This window comes from Hirundo rustica, chromosome 2, assembly GCF_015227805.2.
Source record: "Hirundo rustica isolate bHirRus1 chromosome 2, bHirRus1.pri.v3, whole genome shotgun sequence".
NCBI lineage: Eukaryota > Metazoa > Chordata > Aves > Passeriformes > Hirundinidae > Hirundo > Hirundo rustica.
Window position 1 is genome coordinate 53,315,217 of NC_053451.1, and position 24,895 is coordinate 53,340,111.

A 24,895-nucleotide genomic window follows, 5' to 3' on the forward strand; every position below is an offset into this window, starting at 1 on the left:
TAAAAGAGAGTAATCTGTTACAGAGAATCAAGATAAGGGCCAAAATGGTAATATAAATATTTGGTGGTTTAGGGGAAAAAGCTGGGAAGAGTGAGAAACTGAAACATGTCCTTTTGGAAATGATATCTTTGCAGTCTTCAAGAAAGAAAGAAAGAAAGAAAGAAAGAAAAAAAAAAAAAAAAAAAAAAAAAAAAAAAAAAAAGTTGCACTGCAGTCTTGGTTGAAGAACTGAAGAACTGACAAGGATATGAATAATTTAATGACCAAAGGCTTAAATTAATTTAAATTTAATTAAATTTAAAATTAGTAAAATAAAATACAATATTCTTATTTTAATAAAATAAGAATTTAAGTCAACAAAAATAAGTAGGAAAAGAGCGTTAAAATTCTCAAATAGTTTGAAATCAGAATCATAAAGCTGGTAAAGAATGTAAAAGAAGATGAGATCTGCAGTCAGCAATGCTGAGTGACAAAGATTTGTCTCATTTTAGTATAAATTTGAAACAAAAGAAAGGTTGCTATTCTACTGCTATGTGAAAATTTTGACTAATCAAGTGGAGTGCAAAATAAACACTGATGTTCAATAAATATTTCTGTTCTGTTTTAGGGTGAAAAATAGACGATAAAGCCATGTTCCAGATTAGTAATAAAATATTTCCTGTACCAATGCAAGCCTGAGAATGTAAAATAAGAGCAGCTCCAGTTAAAGAACTTAAAATGAGCAGCTCTGGATAAACTTTCATCTAACAGTTTTTAATATTATTTTCCCAATCAGTTGCTCTGGAGATGCTGTGGAGGTTTCAGACCACTGGATGAATTATCATGTGTGGGTTTTCATTGATTTGTAAAGAGATAATAGCCCTGATTCCAGGAACAGGGATAGGAAAGCTGATAATAAAAGGGAGAGTAGCATCACAAATACCACTTGTCAGAAGTTGGTGGAAAATGTATTTTAGATAAACTTACAAGTTTGGTGAGTAAAGGAAGTAATGTTATAATGTAATAATGCTTAACATTTCCATAGAGTATTTGGATTGGTAAGACCTGATATTTCCTGAAGGATGCTTGTGTAGAATTAGCACATTATGCTTTAAATGATCAGTTGTTGACTAATTGATTTCAAAATGTCCTTTTAATGTGCAATTTTCATGCAGGACATATTAATCTAAAGATTTAAACACAGATTGGGCTTTAACAATTTAAATTTTTTTCAGAGACCTAAAAGAGTCTCTGAAGATGTAACATCACCACTGCTCAAGTTTTCAGGGAACACACAGATTGGGAGAATGTTCAGTGATAGTGACTTGTATTCAGAATTTACCAATCTCTGAGTAAGCAGGGCTATAGCCATGAATTCCTGTTTTAATATAGCTCCCACAAAATGACACCTCTAGGAACAAAGACTGTCGAACTTTGTAGGATGTGCGGTGCCCTCCTGGGGAGTCATTACGAAGATCTGGAGATCAGACTGAGTAGTTAGCTAATCTTGAGCTCCCACTGTCACATCCATGAATTTGTGCTGCTGCCCACAGGTTTGGAGCAGAGAATGAGAGTCTGAGCTATGTGCATGGAGAGTGAACTGGGCCCAAGCACACATTCAAGCATGTTTATTAGCACAGGAATGCTCTCTATGGGCATGGCTGGGGGTATAAAAATTGGGACAACAAAGTACCTCTGCAATTAACACTTCTACTGTAACTTTCCTTAGCCCAATGCTGGTGTTCACAATTTATGGGGGCTATTAGGTAACTATGGAAAGCCTTTGGAAGAGTAGAAAAAAGAACAACAAGGTGGGTAAAAAACCCCCAAATGATCAACGTTGGACAAACTCTTATATTGCAGGAGACTGGGTATGACAGGAACTCATGCTTCATAAAGCACTTACTGAATATTAGGTCTAGCTGCTAGAAGGCAATGCTAAACACATTCTGATTGTGTGTACCAAAATCATTTTTCCAATAGGTAATAGTCACTGGAAAAATCTGCCAAGGGCTGCACTGGGATTTCCCAGAAGATGCAATCAATCTCTTGTTGCTCCTAAAGACAAGTTCTACCTTAAATACAAATTAAATAAGGGAAGCCCTACAGTTCGTTACCCAAGAGGTCAAGCAAGATGATCTTTAGTCTCTTCTGGCTTTGTAACTTATAAATAGATTAGAGTCCTGGTAGAAAAAAAGAATTATCTTAATCTTGGACTTTCCCAAAACACTGTGGATAAAACAGTGAGAATTCAGAAAGATCAGAAACAGTCACTTTACAACAGTTGTGCCTAGTTCGATATTTGCACTGAAAAGACTATTTTGATTTTCGCTCCAGAATGTCTTTTAAGTTCTTCCTTCCCTGCCAGAGCTCAGCCATATCAAATACACCCATTTCCAGAGCTGCTAACTAATCAACATTTGATAATCACAACAAAGCCTGGGTTTGAAGTCAGTGGGAGTTCTGCCATTCCCATCTAATGGGTGGATCAAACCAGATCTTTGCAATTTAAGGACACACCTTAAATTCTCTGTCCAGTGCTAAGTGAAACTTGGGGGAATTATGCCACACACACACACAACTGCTGACCCTGGCTGGGAAAACAGATGTTTCTCGTATACTGTGTCCAGTACTGTTATATTTAGGCAACATTTAGAAAGAATTCTACCTACATGATGTGAGTCACTAAACAGTCACAGTAAATTGCCATACTGGCAACAGACACAAATGTATTCTATGCAATTGTGCTGGGTTTTTTTGTTCTTTGTATAAAGAGAGTGCTTCACACAGAATGTATCTTCCTGCAATTTTTTTTTTTTTTTTTTTTTTTTTTTTTTTTTTTTTTTGGTCGAAAGAAAGTAACATCTCCTGTCTTACAGTTTCTGGGAGTATTCTGCATGTATGAAGCAAGTTACATAGGGGCACTGATTTGACCTTTGCTCAAAAAATACAGTGAAACAGCATTTAGATTAAATCAGTCTCCACCTTTACAACTTCCTGAGATAATACTGATGATAATACAAGTAGATAAAATACTTGAAATTGTATTCCAATGCAAAAAGTTTAGTCTGAGCCTTGTGGGCAGAGCAGGAGTAGATTCATATTGACTATTCTATCAGTACCAGCCCTTTTTACCTTGAAGTTGCTTTCCATTTCTGCTGTGAGCATAGCAGAACAAGGTTTAATGTGCTCTTTCATCAGTAGAAGACTTCAAGTCACAGCATTCAGAGTCCAGTGTGAAAGCAGAAGAACCTACCTGGTCTTTGGCGTTGAGCAGGGATATGAAGTAGTGTGGTTTCTGTCAGGCCTGCCTCTCCATGAGCATGTGCTAACTAGCAGCTGTGGGGTTTTCTGAAACTTAAAATGTCTCAAGTCTCTCCTGGAATTTTTGTTTTGATGTGGGGTTTTTTTTTTGGTGGTTTTTTGTTTGCCTGTTTGCTTGTTTTTTTGAAGAGAACCTTAATTCTAAACCACAAAGAAAAATTACTCAAGCCTGCTGGACAGGACAACTACCTGGGAGGTGTCTGGGAGGATACATACTTGGACTTCTGCTCCAATAAAAGTATTTAAATAGATACTGAAAACACAGATGAATGTTGCCAAGAGACATGTCTAGAATATTCTCTCAGCATGAATACTTGTAGCTCATTCTTTAGAGAACAAAATGATAGCTGAAGTCTTCCCAGCAGGTGACTTGGAACTACAGGGTCTTGCATTTCACATGAATGCCCGAAGGGCTGAGAGTTAGGATGAAATGGGAACTGCTAGAATAGGAAAAGGAATGTAATTGTCAGATTTGTCAATCGAATTCAACAGAAAATACATTGATTAGGGAGTTCCTCCCAAAGAAAACAGTGATTTCTTATCAAATCCACAAATAATTTTGAACTGCCTTTTCAGTATGTATTTTTAAAGAACTGTGCAGCTGCAAATGTGTGCCTCCCAGACCTCAGGAAGCAGGAACCTCTGCTGCTGGCAACAGGCTCCTACTGTCTCCCACTACTGTAGTCATGAATTCAGGGACAATACTTGCACTAATTTTAGAAGCAAAGTCAGGCTCTTTGGACAAACTGTTAGAAGAACTGAACATCAAAGAGTTTAGCTAATCAATATGCACCCACTAATGATTATGAAAGATACATTTCTGAGGACTTCCAAATGCACGTCCACATATACTTTTCAGAAGAAAAAAAAAAAAATCTGCACTTCAAAAATATGGTCCAGATTAGATCCATGTTTCCATAGGCTGAATATAATTTTCCTGAAAACAAAGGCAAAGGAGAAACGGAAAAGATGCACAGATTCCTAAGGAGTGTTTTCCTGTCCAAGGTATAAAAATGCCCATGTTTTCAAATGAAAAACATAATCATCATTCAAGACTGTTCCATAAAAAGACAAGCACTGTTTGTGTAGGCAGCCCCGGCAAAATGCCGTTGGTCATATATCGTGATACAAATATCCTAGGAATAATCAAAACAGGAAAGGTTCATACATGCACCTTCGGTATTACACTAGTATGATCTCTTGAAAGCAGTGCTTCTGTGGACACCTATAGTCTGACTGTTCTGGCTGGGATGGGTCACAGGCTACTCAGCAACAGAAGCAAGGCCTTCTAATTACATTTAATTCCGCCCTTTAAATCAAAACTGTATCATACACTTTTAGGTACAAAGTGAGACAGCAAAAATATGATGTGCTTTAAAAACCTGCCCTGCGGAAACACAAGATTTTAATGTATGAAAATTTTAAAGCATTTAAAACATTTAGAAAGGCAAAAAGAACCACAAAAACAACTTAATAGAACAATCTATTTAAGAAAATGTTTTAATTTTTCTTACTTTCTAGTAGCCGTTTTCTCATGTACCTGTTTAAATTCTACACCAGCAATACAATTTACCCTATAGACTTCTTGCCTGGAAGAAGAACAAAGTCAAGGAAAAATCTTGGAAAAGAAAAGCTTGAGACGGTACCATTATTCTAAATAGGCTGTATTATTATTGCTTAATTAAGATAATGCAACACTCAGGGTTGGAGGAACAGAGGCTGGCAGCTTACACTTGGTATTTCCTCTCAGCTTTTGTTCTTCCTGCAGAGGACGTGCCCCCTTGTGGGGAGACGTTCAGGCCCACAAACCTCGGGCCTTCCATGACAGGTTTTTATTGGGCAAAAGAGACAGTGTCACAAAACGGCTTTTTGCTTCCACACTTCTCACTTTTCAGTCCCTCCTTAGACGTGTGGTGCTCAGTGTACTTTGCATGGATCTCCTCTGTGGCTTGTGGGGAGGATGAAGGAAAGCAGCAAGCTGTAAGGCTCCTGAAGAGATGACACCAGGTGACTAACACAGTAATAACAGTGTGGAACTGGTTCCTTCAGTCGTGGCAAAGTTTTAGCACCCTCATGGAGCAGAGGAAAACTGCCTTAAAGAAAGCACTGCATGAAAGTTGGCTTGTGACAAGACTAAGAGGACACAATTTCCTGGATGTAAAGGATATCCTACAAGCCACAGGCATGATCACTGTAGGAATCCCTGCACTAAACTGTTAGCAGGCCCTTAACTCATGCTATGGTAACACAAATGGCTCTGAAAATATCTTCAGGCTCATATTAAAAGCCTTTTTGTCCTTTCTTGTAAAGTTGATCTGGCCATCACAACCACAATGCAGTTACCTGTATGCTGTCCTTGCCCATACCTTGAATTAATGTTAGTTATTAAAAACAGTCACTTCAAAATGCCAAAAAATCAGGTAATGTGAATCATAAACATCCCCTTAACTGTTATTATCACAACAGATCTTCAAGTAGTGTAGCAACTCCACTGGAGTTATGAAAACCAAGGCTATTATATTGCATTCAGTGTGAACACAGGGTGAGGAATACCAAACAATGATACCTTGTGATTACTAAACACAGGGTGATAGTCTTCTTCCTCCCTTCAATATAGAAAGCATATTCATTTTCACATATGAGAGGTAAGCAAATGAACTGTTTCCCCAAAACAGGTAATAGGCTGATGAAACAAACAAATTATCTTTTGTTAGAAGTACAAGATAAAATACAAGCACATTAAAGCACTGAGTCTGGTAAAGTGACAGGAGGCTGCTCCACTCTGCTGCAGAGGACAGAGAAAGGGCACCCAAAGTGCAACATAAATGGACAGGAAGGAAGATGGCAAGGAAAGAAAAGGGAGGAAGTCTGTGCTAACAATGCTTCTATCTGAGATATTAGCATAAGATACAACAAAATAAACATGGTAATTTCTAGATTCGCATGACATAAAATAATCTCTCTTGTAGCAGGTTCTTTCTGTCTCCAACTCCAGAACCCCAAGATCCTCCCTTAGAAAACTGTTCATCACTTCTTGGAGAAGGGGTTATTGTACATTAATTTGTTCCTTACACCTCAGTACACACCAAAGTCCCGTTTCTAATCGCTGTGGATACATCTGTCTGCTTTGTTGCTCCAGACATAAACAAACGATCTGGAGTCTGCAGTAACCTGGCTTCTGGGTGCTGACCCTCACGGCACTCTATGGCGATATTCTCTCCACGTTCACTGGTGTGGAATCTTCTCTTGAAATGAGAAACTACACAGCACATCAAATAAAACTGGAAAAATGAGTGAGTTGTCTTGAGACAATAGACATGCTTCTGACTTTGTGATTTCTATTTCCTTTCGGTTCCATGTAAGAGGATTCAGCACTTGAAATACCTGAGAACTGTAAAAGCATTGCAATGTTCATGTCTGTTGCAGTTGATTAACAAAATAAAAATTCTGAAGTCAATTTCTTGGAAGGATTCTGCCCTCTGCTCTCTTGTTCAACTATTACATTACAAATTGTACACAAATGGTATTAGCTTTGTGTCAGAAATAAATTTGGGTAGAATCTTAAGCCTTCCACCGAATCATCTCTGCAAAGATGGCCCATCTTTTCAGCAAGAAGCAGCCTAGAGAAAGCAAAAGAGAAAAATAAAATGTCCTGTATTACTTGAGGACAACATGATAACTAAAGTATTAAACACAACAATTATTACTTACCTTTCTTTGGCTAAGAGAACAGACATCCCCACCAGCTTAGCAAACTCATCAGCTGTGAGAGAACCCTTTTCAGATACCTATCAGAAAACAAATGCACAAATTAACAAAGTGTAACATTACAAGAACAATGAAGTTCTCTCAGCTACTGAATCAGGTCTAGCCTTGAGAAGTAATAAACTGGTAGCAAATCCCTTGAGAAGAAAATTAGTTTGTCTGGTTTTTTAAAAAGTACAAGTAATTATGAGTATTTCCCCTTAAAAACATCTCTTCTGTGTCCTGGGAAATTTGCCATGTATAAAAAAGGAAGAGAGAAAAGAGTTAAATCTGTAAAAAAACATACCGTTCTTTCCTTTGAATTTTTTTTTAAAGATGCCTTGGGATCAAATGAACTGAAAAATTAAAATAGCTTGGACAGCAGAATACACTCTCCATCAGTATTTACACAGCTGAACTATTCCAAGTGATTCTGCAAACACTGAAGCCTGAATGAGGAAATAAAAGACCTGTTCAGGGCGGCTCATCAATGCAGAAATGTAAGTCATCTCAGGTGGAAGAGAAGAATTCGAGTTTTATGGCATCTAAAATACACTCACTGCCTACAGGAAAAACCCCAAGCCTTAGTACTTCACATGACATTATGGCATACTAGAGGAGTAACTAAAAGCCGCCATCCCATTCAGCTGTGAATGTCAAAAGACAGGTTCACTCTTGGGACCCAAAACTTTGGCCCTTTTGTCTCAACCATGCTACTTAATAAAATAAAAACCTTCTCACACATGTTGGACATGTGGATGTTTAAAATACTAGATAAATACTACACATGAAGTCTAGGCTTATTATTGCATTGAATTTCCCAGATAAACGTGTTTTATTCTCTAAGAATTAATAATTATTCCATTTCTCCATTGCTTTAGATTGAAGCAAAGTTGTAACTCCGGATGTAGTTGCCATTTCCTGCTTCCCACATAACTGGGTGGGGAGGGGTCTATTCTGCATCATTCTCAGCAGTAGTCCTTTTACAGAAACTCAGATTAAATTAGTCCTAACATGAGATTTTCGGAAGCTAAGAGATCAAATCTGAGTAATGGATGTCAGCTATACAATCAGTGAATAATTATCTTTTCTTCCCAAACCACTACGCTCATCAAGGGTGACTTTGGATTCCTTTGATGTCCTTTCCTTTGGTGTCATTTCCTGTCTTCAACAGCCATTTAAAACCACATCTCTCTCCTGCCTGAAATCCTATGGCTTCCTTTCACTTCTCAGAATTTAATGTATAATGTGCAGTAACATTAAAGGATAGGCTGCTGTTGGCCACAAGTCTAATGTCATCTTCCCTTTCCCACACAAGTTAGTCTTCCTCAGCTGAAGCCTCTCCTTTCCATTCTTCTATGGAACCAAAGTCTCATATTATGAAAATAACAGAAAAAAGGCCCCTTGGTAATAAATCCATCTGCTACTTTTTGCAGTTGACCTCCTTTGTTATAAAGAAAGGTTCTTCCTTTCTTTTCAAAGACATAAGCACTCTTTCTGAAGACAAAAATTAATTAGAAACCAAAAATAATCAGAAAAAAACCCTAAAATGGTCTTGGTATTTTTCTATAAATTTAAGAAAATAAACTGAAAATATTAACATATACTGAAAGACTCAAGCATTTTAGTGTTGTGGATTTAGAATGGAATCTTTGAAATGACTTTAAACATTTCTCTAAAAATCTTTCTGAAGAGCAAAACTATATGGTGACAATGATGCAAAACACACTGAGCAGTCTACCTTGCGTCAAGTGAGGAGGCGTCTGTGCTAGCTCTACTTTTTCTCTACTGCCCCCTCTTTGACTTTGACATTTAACTTTGGATACACTGGATCAGCCTTTTCTCAAATGTATAAAAATTGAAAAATTACATTCCACTCAGAAAGACATAGAAAAATGTAACAAATAATGGGATAACAGGACTGTAAAGTGTCCAGAGGCAGCAAGACCACAAAGGTTTATGACATCACACTGATGAAGCTGGCTTAATTCTATACACACTACTCTCCAACTGAGCGCTCTCCACAGCAGCAAACATAGTACACATACAATGTACTCTTTTGTGAAATAAGCCCAAGCCAAACAACCAACTATATCAACATTTAAGAGATGTTTCCACTGCCTTCAAGCATATCACATACAGTGTCTGAAGTCCACTTATGTTAAATTAGGTGCTCAATACATGCCATCAATTTCAGCCTACAGTGCAAAAGATTTGGAGGAAGGCTGAAGGTTAATGAAGTTTGAAAAGAGATAGAAAAGTGATTTATTCCTTAAAGAGAAAGTAATGACTAAGATTATTGCCTGCACAGAACTTTGAAGATGAGAACTGCTATTTAAATATTTCTCTTAGAAGATATGAAGCGGAATGCTTTGTATTTTGAAACCTCAAGAGGAAATCCCATACCTCAAGTTTTTTACCTAATGTGTTCTAATTTCCCTGGCATGGTCAGAATACTGAAGGAAATGAAGTACACTTACTGTCTCTAAAGCAGCAGCTACCATTTCCTCTTCGTTATGAGACTGGAGTTCAATCACCATCACACCACTATCAAATATCCGAAGCCTAAAATCAAAAAAGAAAGGCAAGTAATTAAAAACCTTGTGCACATCACTTATGGTCACGTTTCTAATGCATCCACACCTATAACCACATTACCAAAAGGGAAAAAAAATCCCCCCAAACCCAAACAAGCTCTCTAAGATGAACTTAAGCTTAACAGCACATTCAAAATCTGAAAAGACAGAAAAGAGCAGGGCATATGTCTGGTCTTGGTTAAACCCTTTTCAAGTCTGAAAAAATTGTAAGTGAAAAAAACAATGTTTTCCTAGCTAAAAATTAATGTTTTGATGTAGAGTGGATGGTGGTGCATATGGCAGCATTCTTTGAGCAAAGAATGACTTTGTTAAAAATACCCACAACAACGACCAAAAAAATCTACTTCAAGTAAAATATTAAATCATCATGGTCTGACCTGTGAGTACCATGCTTTATAAATAAATCTGTAAAGCTCTTACCTTAGTGGTAAATTCAGTGATTCCAGCATTTTACAAGCATTTACTAGATCTTCTGGCGACAGCAGCTATTAAAATAGTAAAACATATTTATTCAGGTGTATAGTATAACATCAAAACAAACAACGTTTTAGTAGTTCTAAAATACACCAGGCTATACTTATTGTTAATTCTTTTTCCTTTCTATTGTGCAGTCTTGGCTTCTATGCTCCTTTCTGTTCCTTTACCATGTGTTCTATAATAATCCTTCTTGCCTTGTTTACAGAAAGAATTAATGTATTTTGTTTAAAAAAAATCCCAGAACATTCACCATTCTTTGACCTTTAAGTTTTCTTTCCAGATAAATATGGATTTTCCCTTTTACACGGTATAAAAAGCAGCATACATCACTACAACTTATAAAGGATACATAGGTAGTATAAGGAAAAATGGGAAAGGAGAAAGGTAAAAATCCTCCAATTTCAACAAAGAGCTGATCACATCATGTCGCAGACAAGTAGAATGAGCAATTGCTAGGGAACACTTTTACCCTTTTTAATTTCCTTATGACGGAAGTCCTGTTATAATACAGAGACCCAAAGCAGCGTCTCACCTCTAGCCCTCGAGCACGATTCACCAGGCAGTACACTTCTGTAAGAGACATGATCCCCCCTCGCTCCTGTGTTAAACAGCACGAGACTGGTAAGAGAAACAGCATCAACCCAGTGAAAACAGCAGCTCTACCTGCAGGTGGCTGATTAAATAGGTGGAACAGAGGGGCTAAATGATGGGCCCTAATGGGAAAAACTAAAGAGGTAAGTTGTACCTTTCACTAACCATTTTAAAATGCAAAATAGTGACTACACCCAAGGACTGTGAATTTCTTTGATTTTAAAGCAGAGAATAAATCACAGGAACAAAGAATTTCAGCATATTAAATCTATCAATCAATTTACCATTTCTACTTTTCAGACAAACTCAATTTTCCATTCTGATCACAGTAGGCAGCACATATCTTTCACAAAAATACTGTAGCATATATGCTTTTTAGTAGGAATGTAGCCTTTTAAATTGCAACATGAAATTTAACCTTTTGGTGAGAAATCTGTCATCTCTAATAGCTTAAGATAAATTTAAACAAGAGATATTCTTGGTATCTACTTAATAACGGTAATCTACTTAATAAGTCTGTCCTATATTTGCAAAATATGTAAATTTTAAGCAGTTTAAAAAGACTCATTACTTATATTTTCTGTCAGTGCCATTTCTCTTTCTTTTAAAAAAGAAATATTCTGCAGCAAAGGTCGAATACAGGGCTGTTCAAATAGAAGAAAGACACTTGAACAGTTTTCTAAATCTCATCAACATTTTGCCACTTAGAAGTTGATGCCATTAGTCCAAATAAAAATTCATACTTATATTTAAACTTTATTATTCAAAAAGACAATATATATTCCTCCCATAAATACTGAATAGGAGGCTGTGCTGCTAAATCTGCTTTAAAGAGGCAGAGTACTACAGCCAAAACACACTTACATCAAAATTCAGCAACACATGGAAAAAATGCCGGTGCAAGATGTGGTGCTTTACCTCTAAGGGTGTCTGCAGGATTCCAGCCAGTTGCTTTGCCAGTTGCAAGTGGTACTGTGTACCAGATCCGTATGTTTCCCTCGTAACTGGGTTAGCTATACCCATACTCAGTAGATAGGACTTGAACCTAATGGTCTGAACAAGCAAACAAACAAATAAATTTAGAAGTACATCAGCTAATGAGTGATTCCGGTTTGTAAAAATCTGTGATTTTACTACTATAACTAACACAGTTTTGGTGAACAAAATCCTTCCGTTTTCTACCCATAAAGTCAATTACTAGGCAAAGAGAAGGCAAGACTTAAGAGCATTTTTTTTTTTTACCAGAACAGGTAAAAAAATAGAAAAATTCATATAAAAGCAGTAAAATCATTGCTTTTAAAAAGGGTTAAAAGAAAAATTAACACTAAGCATGTAAACTCTACACCAAGTGTAAGAGACTAAACACAACAAAAAACAGCAAGGGGTTTTATTAACATTACATTATTAAACAGATAACTTTTTGCTTTTCATTGGAACATTTTTGTAGAATTTAAAAACAAAATTCATTTACCTCATCCTCAGTGATGTCACCCTGTTTTTCTTTAATCTTGTTAGCTATTGACTTGGATAATTCCACCATTTCCTTAGCCTATCAAGAAACACACAGAGATAAGTCAACTTCCAGCTCAAGAGAGAAAAGCGTGCTTAAAACTGAGAAAACAAGCGTAAGTCTACTTGGCCAAGTGACACATGCCATCCATCCATACCTTTTCCATTAGTTTGCTAAGGTCCTCAAAAGCCTGAAATGAAAAGCAGACAATGCAGATCACTATAATTACAGCATTCAGTTTTAAGGACACAGGGAGCTGCCTCTGTCCACCTACCCAAGCTATTCATAAGAACTGCTACCCCTCTAGGTATGTTACAAAATGAGATACCATACCTTATTTGTTGATACAACTGTTTTACAGCATGTCTTATCATTAAAACAAACAGCAAAGAATGAAGAAGAGAATCAAACAATCACAGTTTTCCAGTATATGAACAGAATTTTGGTATGATTTACGATGTCCATGCGATAGGAAGGGACAACGAGATACTGACTAAACTGTCCAAGGTTATTATGCTCTCTGTAAGGTGGGGGAAGGTTTCTGGGTGGTGATGGTAGGTTTTATTCCAACAGTTAACCCTCACTTAAGGAGATCTGTTGTTTCTGGCCAGCTGCAAGACAGCTGTAAAGCTATGGATGTAATCCTCCTCACAAGACAACTTTACTTTCATCAGTGAATGTTACTTAGTTAGCAAGAAACACTCATTTCAAAGGAGCAAGGAAGAGGATGTCTGAGGGACAAAACCTCTGAAATGTGCGGCAACATCTCTTCATTTAAGTACTCCAATAAAATCCTATGGTCTCAAATACAAACCACTCTGCAACAACCCACAAAGGGTTTTTAGGCTTAAATAAATCATACTATAAAACAGCTGAAGGTATACTGTAATTCCAAACTTTTAGTAATGATAAACTAGCACTGAAAAATTCAGGTAAAAAAAATGAGCTAGCAACTCATTAATGCAATATTAAAAGCAACTCTCTTTTCTCCCACCCTCATCAACACTCATTCATTCAGCCTCCTCACTTCTCTCAAATACACGACAACATGTCCAGGTGGTCAAACTTTTCAACCAACCTTTTTTGAACAACTGGTTAGAGAAAAATTCCTGAACCTCTTAATCTAAAGTTTGCCTGACAGCTGCACCCAAGCCCTCCAGCCACAAGTGAAGAAGGTTCAGTTACACTGTCAAATGGCCAGAGAGACATCTTGCCTACAGCTTCTAGTCACTGCCTTTATGTCATTTCTGGCTTACTCTGACTAATCCCCCACTATAAAGACACACTTTAACAGTATTTTTGCAGGAAAATCCCATTGTTCCCATCTACATTAAGGTGCCTTATGTAGAATCTTATTGGTCAGAGATTCAACGTGCAAAGAACAAAAGGAGATGTCTCTAGGAAGGGACAGGGTTTGCTTTTCAACTCCTGCTAGTGCCAGTGTTTCTCCACTGACTGGACAAGTTTAGCCTCCCAACAGTTGGTACCTGAGTTAGTTATCCAAAATTAAGTGGTCCACAAGCAGGAAAGAAATACCACTGTATACCAGTAATTTATCACTAAGAAAACAAAAGCTTCTCTTTGGGTTATGACCCAGAGATTAGCTCAGTTGGTTAGAGCACGGTGCTAATATCACTGGAATACTTCTTCTTACTCCCGTATCTGCCAAATTGAATAATTTACAATAGATTTCCCAATCTCTAGTGTAAATCAAAGTCCTGCTATTCTACTTGTATATGATATCAACAAGAAGTTTTCTGGCAGGGCTTTTCCCAGCTTATTTCTAATCTCTATACCTGCATGAAAACAACATTCATCAAAAGAACCCCTGATTTAGCTAAATAAACAGTGTGCTGTGTCTAACTCCTCCTCTGCTTGACTCACCCAGGGCAGGCCTGGAAACAAAGGGGAATGTGCACACACCTAACAGGAACTTCCTCAGATAAACAAAAGGCTAAAGAACTGGATTCTTATCAGCACCGAACAGCAGATGCAGGAAGCCTTTTCCTGGAAGCCAGGGCACCATTTTTTAAATTAAGTCATTTATAACATTCAAAGCTGGAGGAAGGCAGGATTTTACAAGTCGTGGTTTTCCTCTGCTCATACAACATGGATAAATGGATTTCTTTTACTCTCTGACAAAGCTACTAAAGGAAAAAATAAGCAGACAATGCCTTTTGAACTATATACACACGCATGTAACCACAATACCTTTTGAACAACACACAAAACTTCATTCATTACATTCCTTACAGAGGGAAACCAAAAAAATTTAATGCTCCCAGTATCTGAAAGAACATGTGGCCTGAAATGGCACTTTAATTTTTTATAACTATTAGAGCAGGGAATGCTTTTTTCTCATGGCACACTGCATCCCATAAAGCTTTGCCACAAGAACAAACCTGCTGCACGTAGTTGGTGAGTACCTTTGTATCAATCCCTACTACCAAGAAAGAATCAAACTACTTTTGAGAGTATTGCTCTCAGGTATATATGAAGAAATTAAATGCTTCCACTGTTCATCAGTACTGATATCTGGAATTCAGCAGTTGTGATGGTTCTATGGAAAAGGATAGTCTCCATCTACCCCAGGTATTTTGCAAAATATTTGTAATATCTTGTCGATGCCTGGGCTGCAAATCATTTCACTGTAATTATAAGCACAAATGTAACATCTAAAACCCTTATTATAAGAAGAAAATCTAGCTTCATCACAGTTATGCGCAGACTTGGATCAGCATATTCTGCTTAATCTATACTCAATTTTCAATTGAAACCAAAATTAGTTTAATAAATACACACTGTTAGTTTCAAAGAACAATCTCCTTGAAAGGAATTGTTTAAATGAAGCACCTTTTCATACATTGATAGGTCAGTTAAACAAATAAATGTAAACTGTACACTCTTAATTATCTGAGACTTCTGAAGAAAAACAATAAATAGTCTCAGCTATCACTAAAAGAAAGTGTGAATGAATGTAAATAGTTCAGACAGGTGGCTGACCTTGAAACTTCAAAAGTACCTACCTCGGAAATGTTTTTGTCAGTCTCTTTTCTTTTTTCTTCTAATTTCCTTTCAATACCTACAATTCCTACGGCTCTTATTCTTCCTGCCTGAAGGAAAAAAACAAAGCAAGAGTCAAAATAGGAAATGCTAAATTTTCTCATTTGTCTCACTGTGAAAATTGGAGGAACAGAAATATTTCCCCAAACAGTAGATATCATTCATACACTTAATGCATTTCTTGACAGTAATTTTTTTTAACCATTGCAAAAAAAATAAACAAAAAATGTGAACCATGTATGAATTTGCTGTACCAGACAAATAATGATATTGATAATATATTGAAGCTATTACTGTGCCTTAATATCCAGACTGAGTATTCCAGCTCATCTCAATTCTAGCCTCTCAAGTCCATGTGAACATCCATACTAGAGCTGTAGAAATGCCTGAGTGTATTCAAAAAATCCAGCCAGAAGAAACAGAAACATTGAAACACAATGCTAAGTACAGTCTAACTTACCTTCTTAAAGAAGTATTGGAATGCAGGTGAAACTTTTACCAGATGCCAAATGTATTCTAGGAGGGTTGGTACCTAAGTGGCAGCAAGTGTCAGGCCTCTCATCTCTGACTGCAAAGTTTAGCACTGGTGCTAACGAGTTGTTATGACTTAAGCAGAGGTAAGTAATTTTGATTAGATTCCTCATGCATTACTCCAAACACAGCTGTGCTTATAGGTACTACATTTACCAAAGGGGACATACAGGATTTCATGTTGAACAATCTTTAAATCATTCTATTTCACTCACACAATACTATATATTCATCTATTCAGCACATTAATATATAGAAACAACGCCTACATGTTTATCAGAGTTTATAACCTAGAAGTAGGCAATAAAGGTTATCTAATATATGACATTCTCCCTAACAACTGTCCATTTAAATTACACACTTAAGCATATATTGATTTCAGAGTTATATAAAAGTCACGTTATATATTTGACTTCCAGCCACAAAAAAATAAACCAGGATTCGCAATTAAGACAAAAAATTTTCCAGCATCAAAGTATATGCAAATAAATACTGTATTTGCACAATTATGTATGCAGCTAACTAAAATAAACACAAAAAAGGAGCTCATTATCAAAGCACACTCAAGAAAGAGAAGCTGCTATGTTCTATCAGGTGAAAAATGCAAACGAGAAACTAATTTATGCCAGTGAAAAAACAGGCAAACTGAAGCTGAATTCCTGCACATGCCCATGATGTTGGTTAGAGTCACATGCTGGATGTGGTAGATGGGGGTGGCAAGAAGTGGCAGTAAGAGATTACACAGAGATCCTGTGTAGAAGCTCTGCACATACCTGTGAATCCTTGTTAACTTGCATGGCCTGACCAGTGGGCAGGGTCTCCCATCTCCTCTGTGTGATTTCTTCTGATAATCGTCTGTAGAACTGCAAACATTAAAGAGTAACAACAGGTGTTTCATGAACTGTGCACAGTACCTCTGGGTATTTTTAGCATCTTGGTGATGAAATAAACTTCACAAAGCATGGAGACAAAACATAATACACCTACAAAACCATGGTCCAGAACTCACTATATGGAAATCCCTAATGTCCAGTCTTCAAAAGTATTCACATTAGATAAGGAGCCATGTAGTGACTAAGTACTTTTATTGTAAAATATTTCTTCAGATATTCAAAATGTCCCAAACATGTTAAATGATGAGGTATACTCAAAGACATGTTTTTAAAGGAAGGAAAGCTGAGCAATCCAATTGCTATTGATCTGCTAATTCAACAATATAAAAACAACCATAGAGATCAATTACACCGATTTGTTTATTGCTAATATCAGAAGGTGACATTAGCTAACACTAAGTGTATCCTACTGACCAATATCCAGAAAGAAAATCTATTCCACCCTTTTTGTTGTCCAGGAAAGCATTCTGAAGTCATAAAGAAAGCCTGGGGTTTAAGAGATGCGCTAGGCAACCAGTAAGCACAGTAAGTTTGATTTTCAGACACAACATTAAAATAAATATGATTATGATTGCAAAAACCACACATTTATGCTATGCATAAATCTACAGTCATCATAATCTGAAAACTGCTCACAAAGAAATGAAAGTGAGCCTGATCAAGCACATGTCTTTTAAAGACACTTCTAACTAATCTGAGTTGCAAATCTGATTTTCTGCAGTGAACAGGTACAGCTTTTTCCATGGTCCAAAGTTAAAGTTCTCAGTCTTGTCAAACAAGGATCTTCCACTGTGAAATTTCTTTACAGAGTGCAATTTCTTTGGTTTTTAGGATAAGCTTTCTTTTAAGAACAGATTACCTTTTTCTTAGAATGCTCTAAGCCTTTGAGATTTGGTGTAGGATAAAAAAATATACATTGTAAAATGAACAAAAGTTCTGAGGCAACAAAAGGGGTTCAGCAATAAAATTAGAGATATAATTATTAATAAGTTGTATGATTCCTGTCAAATAGAGGGTTAGATACAAAGAAACATCTTTTACTCTGTTAAACATTTAACAGTTTTCAGAGATGTCATTTTGGAAAATCCCGTGTTCAGTTTAGTAGATTAGAAAAGGAAGTATAAGATTATACTAAACTCCCTAAAATAAGGATTAGCCTAGTAATGCCTCTTGACATTTTTGGAACTCTATTAGCAGTATTTAATGGAAGTATAGAACATGGGAGGCTCATAGTGTTTGTTTCCCAAAAGGATGTATTGAAAAAGCTCCACCTCAAAAGTAAACATGGAAAGATCATGGGAAATTATCACTAACACAGCAAGAGGAGAAAAGCATGTCCAAAGACCTGACTGTGTTTGGCAATCATGGTACAAGACTTACCTCAATCTGCCCATGTTCCTTGAAAGAAAGCTTGATGTAGGAATATTTGCTGCTTTGGAATGGACCAGGCTCTTTGCTTGAAGAAGCGGGATGGAGATGAACTACTATTTTGGCACTAAGGGAAAGGTAAAGGAAAGAGAAGATATTTCTGTAACATCTAAATAAACTATTTCTGCATCAAAGTTAACAATTGCATCAAAATCTTTATTAACTATCTCACATAAGAGCTAAAGATCATCAAATAATGCTTTATATTTACGCATCAACATTTGAGTATTTTGATGAAGTAAAAACTCACATAAAAACTACAACAGCCTCTAAAGCACAAGCATTTTACAAATTTAAAATGTACCTACCAATTCTTAAGAAATGAACATAACCGATTTTAAAATTTCAAGCAATAATTTCCAAAAAACCTTTTAGTTAGGATAAAAACTGCTTGCCAAGTTGTCATCTAATTTGACAGTAGTTATAGCAAGTCAAAAGCCAAAATATGCTAACTTTGACACAGGAAAACAAGAGGTCTCAATATTATGTGTAACCTATTCCACTTTTATACGTCACTTGTGGATACTGTGTGTGAACTTACCCAAAACTAACATTCAAAGCCAACATGCATGAAAGTAACAGTCTAAAAGGACACCTATTACCAAAACAAACCTTGGGAGAGCATGATTTTAGGAAAATTAACAGACTGCTATCACAACATGACTACAAGTCCTCCATTCCCATCACATTTTACTGATAATTTTTGCATTGATCTTTACTTAGTTCTCCAGCATTAGTGAAAGAACTGATTTCTTCTGAATACCTCCAGCATATTACCTTACTCATCTGACTCTAGGCTGCAAGCAGATGTTAACTGTGTATCTATTTCTCCAGCCAATTTTTTTTCTCTCTTTAGAAACTTAAAAATCATAGAATCATTTATGTTGGAAAAGACCTCTAAAATCATCAGTAGTGATTACATGACAGTTACTTAAATCACATCAGTCATGACTCTCTTACACATTTGACCTCAATGGTCCTTGTGATTGTCAGTACGGAAACTTAAGATTGCAAATGGAACCTACAATGAATTAATCTTTAATATTGGGTACCTCACATAACATGCATGTGAAAGGATCCATCTGAAAAAGACAATGAGGATGGCCATACCTCTTCCCTATCCCAGCTGCTTGCTCTTCAATAAATACAATCTGAGACAGAGGTACAGCAATGCAGCACTCCTGGAACAAACACCACAAACACAAGTGAATTAAACCATATCCTGTCTATTCAGGCTCTAACCCCAAGTGTTCTCCTTCCCATTTCACAACCAGTATGGATATCTACAGGTGCTGCCTGAAGCATCCTATGTGAAATATGATGGTAACAACAAAAACAATGTATTACAGTGAAGTATATGTAGAAAAATAACACAAAATTTAAACTGAGTTCTATTTAATTAAAAAACCTCAACAAACTTAAGTGTCAATGTATCAACTTTAAAAACCTCAGGCTAGATTCATGGAAGGGACTATGAGATTTAACAAATCTTCAGAACTAAGGTCAAAATTCAAACACTAAAATTTCCACACTACTGCGACTTATCTCTGTAGGTGCACAATACTCACAGGTTCTTGATATCTTTGTACTGATGTTACTTTGGGAGCTACAAAAATATCCAAACCCACCATTCTTTTTAAATGCTGAATATCTAAAATCTACACTATTGTCTGAATGCAATATGAAGTTTTCCATGCATCCTACAGTGAAGCACTTAAACCAGCAGTTGATGGATCTCACCACACATTTATTTGACTGTGCTTTAAACAAAACAGAGCAAGAAACAAGGCTGTATCCATCTGTTGGAAACTAACCTATCCCAGGCTAAACTCTTTCTACATGCATTTGGGACAGAAATTGCTATGGGAATGACAATCTAATCAAAACATCTAATAAGGTGCCTGGTCTTATTTTGGTGAGCATCCTCTGAGGAACATCATCTCCCACACAACACCTTGGTGACTGACACAGTCACACAATGCAGGAAACACAGGTTGCATTCCCTCTCTGAACTTCTCTCTTCCACCTGCCACTGCCTAGCACCAGTTTACAACAGACACTGTTACAGGGCCCTCTCAAGCCCTACTACCAAAATTATTCCTTTTTGTATGGAGTAATAAAATACCCATTAAAATTGAGAGCAGGGAAGTATACATGCAGGAACTCCAACTAATAAATAAATCTCTTATTGGGGAAAAACATGAGTTGTACTTCCTTTTCTAAAAACTCTTAATACAAGCTATCTAGGCTCATCTATGACTCTAATTTCTAAAGCCATTACAAGAAGTTAAATGTTTGTAAAACAGCCACAAAATTCTGGACACTTTAAAAGATAGGCAATATGCTACTTCTGTTAAAAAAGGGTTTTGAAAACAACAAAGAGAGTTCAACTGTATATAGTATGTGCACTGTCAAAGTGACTGATTCATTTAGTTCCAAGATAGAACGTTATGAACTTATTTTAAGGACAAGGACTTAGAATCAACCCTTTCTGATGAGAGAAGCTACAGGAAGGGATATAAAACCAGAAATGTGTTAAATATGCTCTGTGTTTATTTGAGTTTTGTCTTCTAATGCCTCATGCTCACATTATGCATGATTTTATCATTTAAAATTTCATACAAATCTAGCTATGCAACAAACTTTATAGAATTCTTTTTTGTTTTTTAACACTGGTCAACAGCAGATGGCATGTAAAAACAGCAGCTATAGGACCTAGCTATCTATTTCTGTAAGGAGGTTTGCTATGTTAACCTAATGACACGTGCCCCACTTATTATCATTCATTGCTGACACAGTAAGAAGGGGACTCTCCCTACAAATTTATTCTAGGTAAGCTAACTAAGGTTTCTAAGTTAAACCACAGCTGAGCTTAGACAACAACTCACCAAGACAACAAAAGGGCACCACGCTCCCCATGTTTCAGTCCTGAGAGATTGAAAATGAATCAGCTTTATTTACCCCACTAACAAAGTTAATTAAATCTCCCAGTCAGAACTGGGTAATTTCTACTTATCTGGGGGCCACATTTCTGCCCCTTCTAGTAATCAAGCCTGAGCTTTTCAGAATCTTTACTGAGTTAAATTACTTAAAATTATTTTTGTTCTTCTCCAAGGTTTTCCTCTGCTGATTTAACAAACTCATTGACCTTGGAAGAGTACAAGAAATCACAAGGCCTAGGAGCAGATGGAGAAATCGGTGAAAAGATACAAATGTAATCTTTTTGTTGGAAAGGAGAGAATAGATATATATGTTCAGTTCTAGGACTTCCTGAAGCCATAATGCCCAATGTTATTCCAAGCATGCAAAAAGCGCAAGTGAGAAGATTAGATGCACTGGTTGTTGCAGTACATGCTCAGCTCTCAAAGAGATGCTGATGAAGAAGTAAGAAGTGATTAACACAGAGTTTAGCACATTATATCATGTGATAATATGATGACTGTGCAAAAAACCCCCACGTTAACTTATACAGAACAGCCCGTGGTCTGGACAATCAAGCCCTAATTTCTGTAACAGTATCCCTATCATGGGTAACTGCTCTTTAAATATTTTGAAAGAATTTATATTAAAAATAGGTCTACTGTTCTTGCAAACAATCCCTAAAGACAAAAATCACACTGCTCTGCCAAATTAAGAACATCCTTGGTGACATCACCTTCAGAATGTTCTTAGTAGCTCCCTGCTTTGACGAAAGGATGTGGTACTTGCTAGGGATCAGCCTTTGAGTGTGGGAGGTGCTTCAGTTGCCCTTGCACAAAAGCCCAGTGGAATACAAAATGCTTTTGAAAAGCTCTCGCCCAAACGTGCTGTCTTAACTTTGGCTCTCAGGGTTAAAATTCTCAATTACTGTGTCCAGAACAAGTATCATCCCACCTGGTCTAAGGAAGATTTCTCCTTCAATTGCACCTGTGGAGCGGTGCTCATTGTCACACTCTATGCTTAGAGCTTTATGTGTTTGTGGTCTCTTTCTCCCACCTACAGCCTGCATTCCCAGGCTGTGGTTGATGACACAAACTATTCAGCAGCTTTACTACAGTCACCACACTGTAGTTCTGGCAGCACCACTTTAACTGTGACCAGCTGTCCACACCAGTACAGTAAATGTTCTGGCTGATTGAAGGGATGGCTCACAGCAGGAAGAGGCAGCTGGGAGGGTAAGATGTGTGCAAAGCAATACTGCCACCAAACACATCCCATTATCAAATCATGGTCTGGGACCATATGGTGGGAGCAGAACATACGGTAGGGCAACTTAGACTTGAAACCAACAAGGAAGAAAAGGTTTTCCTGGGCAAGGAGCACAGGAGAGAACTTCACATTATGATTTGCCTGACACATTCAACTTCAGTTTCAAAATCTATGTTTTTAGTGCATGACACTAGGCTCTTTTCTCCTTTATTTCTGTGCAGCAGAAACAAAAAATGTATAGGATGCACTCCTATCCTTTCTCATCTCTGCATGATTATTTTATTAAAGCAGGACAAGATGAAAGAACACTACATAACCTTCTTTCTGCTGAGAGCCAAAAAGCGGACTATACTTGTACAACAAAACACACACAAATGCAGGAATAATCCCCACTCCATGTGCAGGCTTTTCATTGCAAGCTACCTGTTTGTTTATTATAGAATTTACAACTGAAGGACATATAGGAGATCGAAGTGTGACTTACATGATTCTTCTGATCCCTCCAGATCAGTCTGTGGGTGCTCAGCAGTAAAACTCCAGTACCGAATTTCACCTGGGCAGGAAAAATAAAACAGATCAACAATAAATAGAACCAGTAAGTTACAAAAATACTGGTCTTGGAAACATTACACCTTACCACAACACAGTAATCAGATTTAACAAGCCAGTATTTTGAGAACACTCCCCTTTTTCCAGAAAACAAAATACATGAAGTTTAGGAAACAATGGAGAAAAATAGTATTAAAGGATTAGATGGATAAACACAAACTTCCTTTTTCAAGTGTATAAACTTTCCCCCTGGAAATCCTGAGGGATCCTCCCTCCATATACTCTGCAAGATATACAAAAGTTCTTAAATGTATTTTAAACAGGGCTATTGGCTTTGGAACATTTACTATATGCTGACAAAGAAGTTAGAAGTTATGCAAAAAAAGCAAAACAACCTAATAAAAAGATGCTGCACACAGTCTGAAATCTTCCATCCTAACACACAGGAGTATTGCTTCTATCTCTGCTGCTGCTGAAAAGTTCTTTAATTATCAGCAAACAGTACTGGAAAATCTGCAGTAGCAAATTTCTTCCTACTTGTAAAATCAGAGGCATGTTTTTATAGCTTTTTGTGAGGGCATGCAATTACTATGGTGTAGAAAAACAGAGAGATCAAGAGTCAGTTAGGCACTGAAGTGAAGCAATAAGCAGGATGGGTCAGAAAGGAGTAGAGGGTATGACAGCAGTCAGGACAACTCAAGGGTGAATTGTGCATCACACGCTGTACCACACCAAAGCCAGGGCTCAGCCCACTACAGGAGTGACAGCCCGAGCAGCGGGCAGCACTTTTTGACAGTGACACTGCCTACACACACCCTGTAGGGGTCCCAAACCTCACCCCATGTCACACACACTGTCCAAGGCCTTTCTCACAGAATCACAGAATCAATTAAGTTGGAAAAGCCCTCTGCGATCATTGGGTCCAACCTATGACCCAACATCCTCATGTCAACCAGACCACAGCCTTGAGTGCCATGTCCAGTCTTTCCTTAAACAGCTCCAGGGACGGTGACTCCACCACCTCCCAGGGCAGTCCATTCCCACGCCTAACCACCCTTTCTGTCAAGAAATTCTTCCTAATAGCCAAACTAAACTTGCCCTAGAACAGCTTAAGGCTACTTCCTCTTTTCCTGTCACTTGTTGCTTGGAGGAAGAGACCGACCCCCGACCTGTCTCCACCCTCCTTTCAGGCAGTTGCAGAGAGCAGTGAGGGTCCCCCCAGAGCCTGCTCTTTTCCAGGCTAAATAATCCCAGCCCCTTCAGCTGCTCTTCCTAAGACTTGTGCTCCAGGCCTTTCCCCAGCTCTGCTGCCCTTCCCTGGATCTGCTCCAGCGCCTCAGTGTCTGTCCTGAGCCGAGGGACCCGGAACTGAACACAGGATTCGGGGCGCGGCCTCACCGAGTACATGGGGACAATCCCTGCCCTGGTCCTGCTGCCTACACCATTGCTGATACAGGCCACGATGCCGTTGGCCTTCTTGGCCACCTGGGCACACACTGGTCCACGTTCAGCTGCTGCCGACCAGCACAGCCCCTCGAAGCCTGCAACTCCGCCCTAATCCCCCCACAGAGACAAACCCTGCCAGACCCTGGCGCAGAACGTCCTCCCACACCCCCGATCGATGCTCCGCCTGCAGCCCAAGCCCTTCACGCCCTTTGTGTCGCGTCCCTCGCCCGACACCGCCCGCACTCACAGCCCCGCCATCCCCCCTTGCTTGGGGCCCACGGCCGCGTCCTTTACCCTCCTCCCCCGCCCCGGCCGCGTCGCCAGGCCCCGCGCGGGGCGGCTCCAGCTCCCGTCACCTTCTCCTCCCCGTCGCTGAGGCGCACGCCGCGCTGCTGGACCACCAGCGTCTCTCCCAGCTCCAGCAGCCCGGTGGTCCACGAGAACCTGTCCATGGCCGCCCTTCCCCTCCCGCACCGGGCCGCGGCCGCTGGCTGCGCGGAGACCGTGTGCGGCGGCCCGGCGCCCTCTAGCGGCGGCCCGGGGAGCGGCCGCCATGTTCTCCCCGGGGGAGCGGC

General features: G+C 38.3%; 1 protein-coding gene across 1 annotated transcript; it reads right to left on the reverse strand.

Moving 5' to 3' along the window:
* Nucleotides 1-6,622: 6,622 nt before the first annotated feature.
* Nucleotides 6,623-24,831, reverse strand: VPS36 (vacuolar protein sorting 36 homolog). The gene is made up of 14 exons (XM_040056419.2): nt 24,677-24,831; nt 22,810-22,878; nt 19,248-19,318; nt 18,090-18,204; nt 16,590-16,679; nt 15,249-15,335; nt 12,380-12,412; nt 12,184-12,261; nt 11,631-11,765; nt 10,654-10,719; nt 10,065-10,129; nt 9,528-9,612; nt 7,015-7,091; nt 6,623-6,923 (listed from the first exon to the last, which is right to left on the reverse strand). The coding sequence occupies exons 1-14, from the start codon at nt 24,770-24,772 to the stop codon at nt 6,830-6,832; spliced, it is 1,161 nt and encodes a 386-aa protein (XP_039912353.1). The 5' UTR covers nt 24,773-24,831; the 3' UTR covers nt 6,623-6,829.
* Between the last annotated feature and the right edge of the window lie 64 nt (nt 24,832-24,895).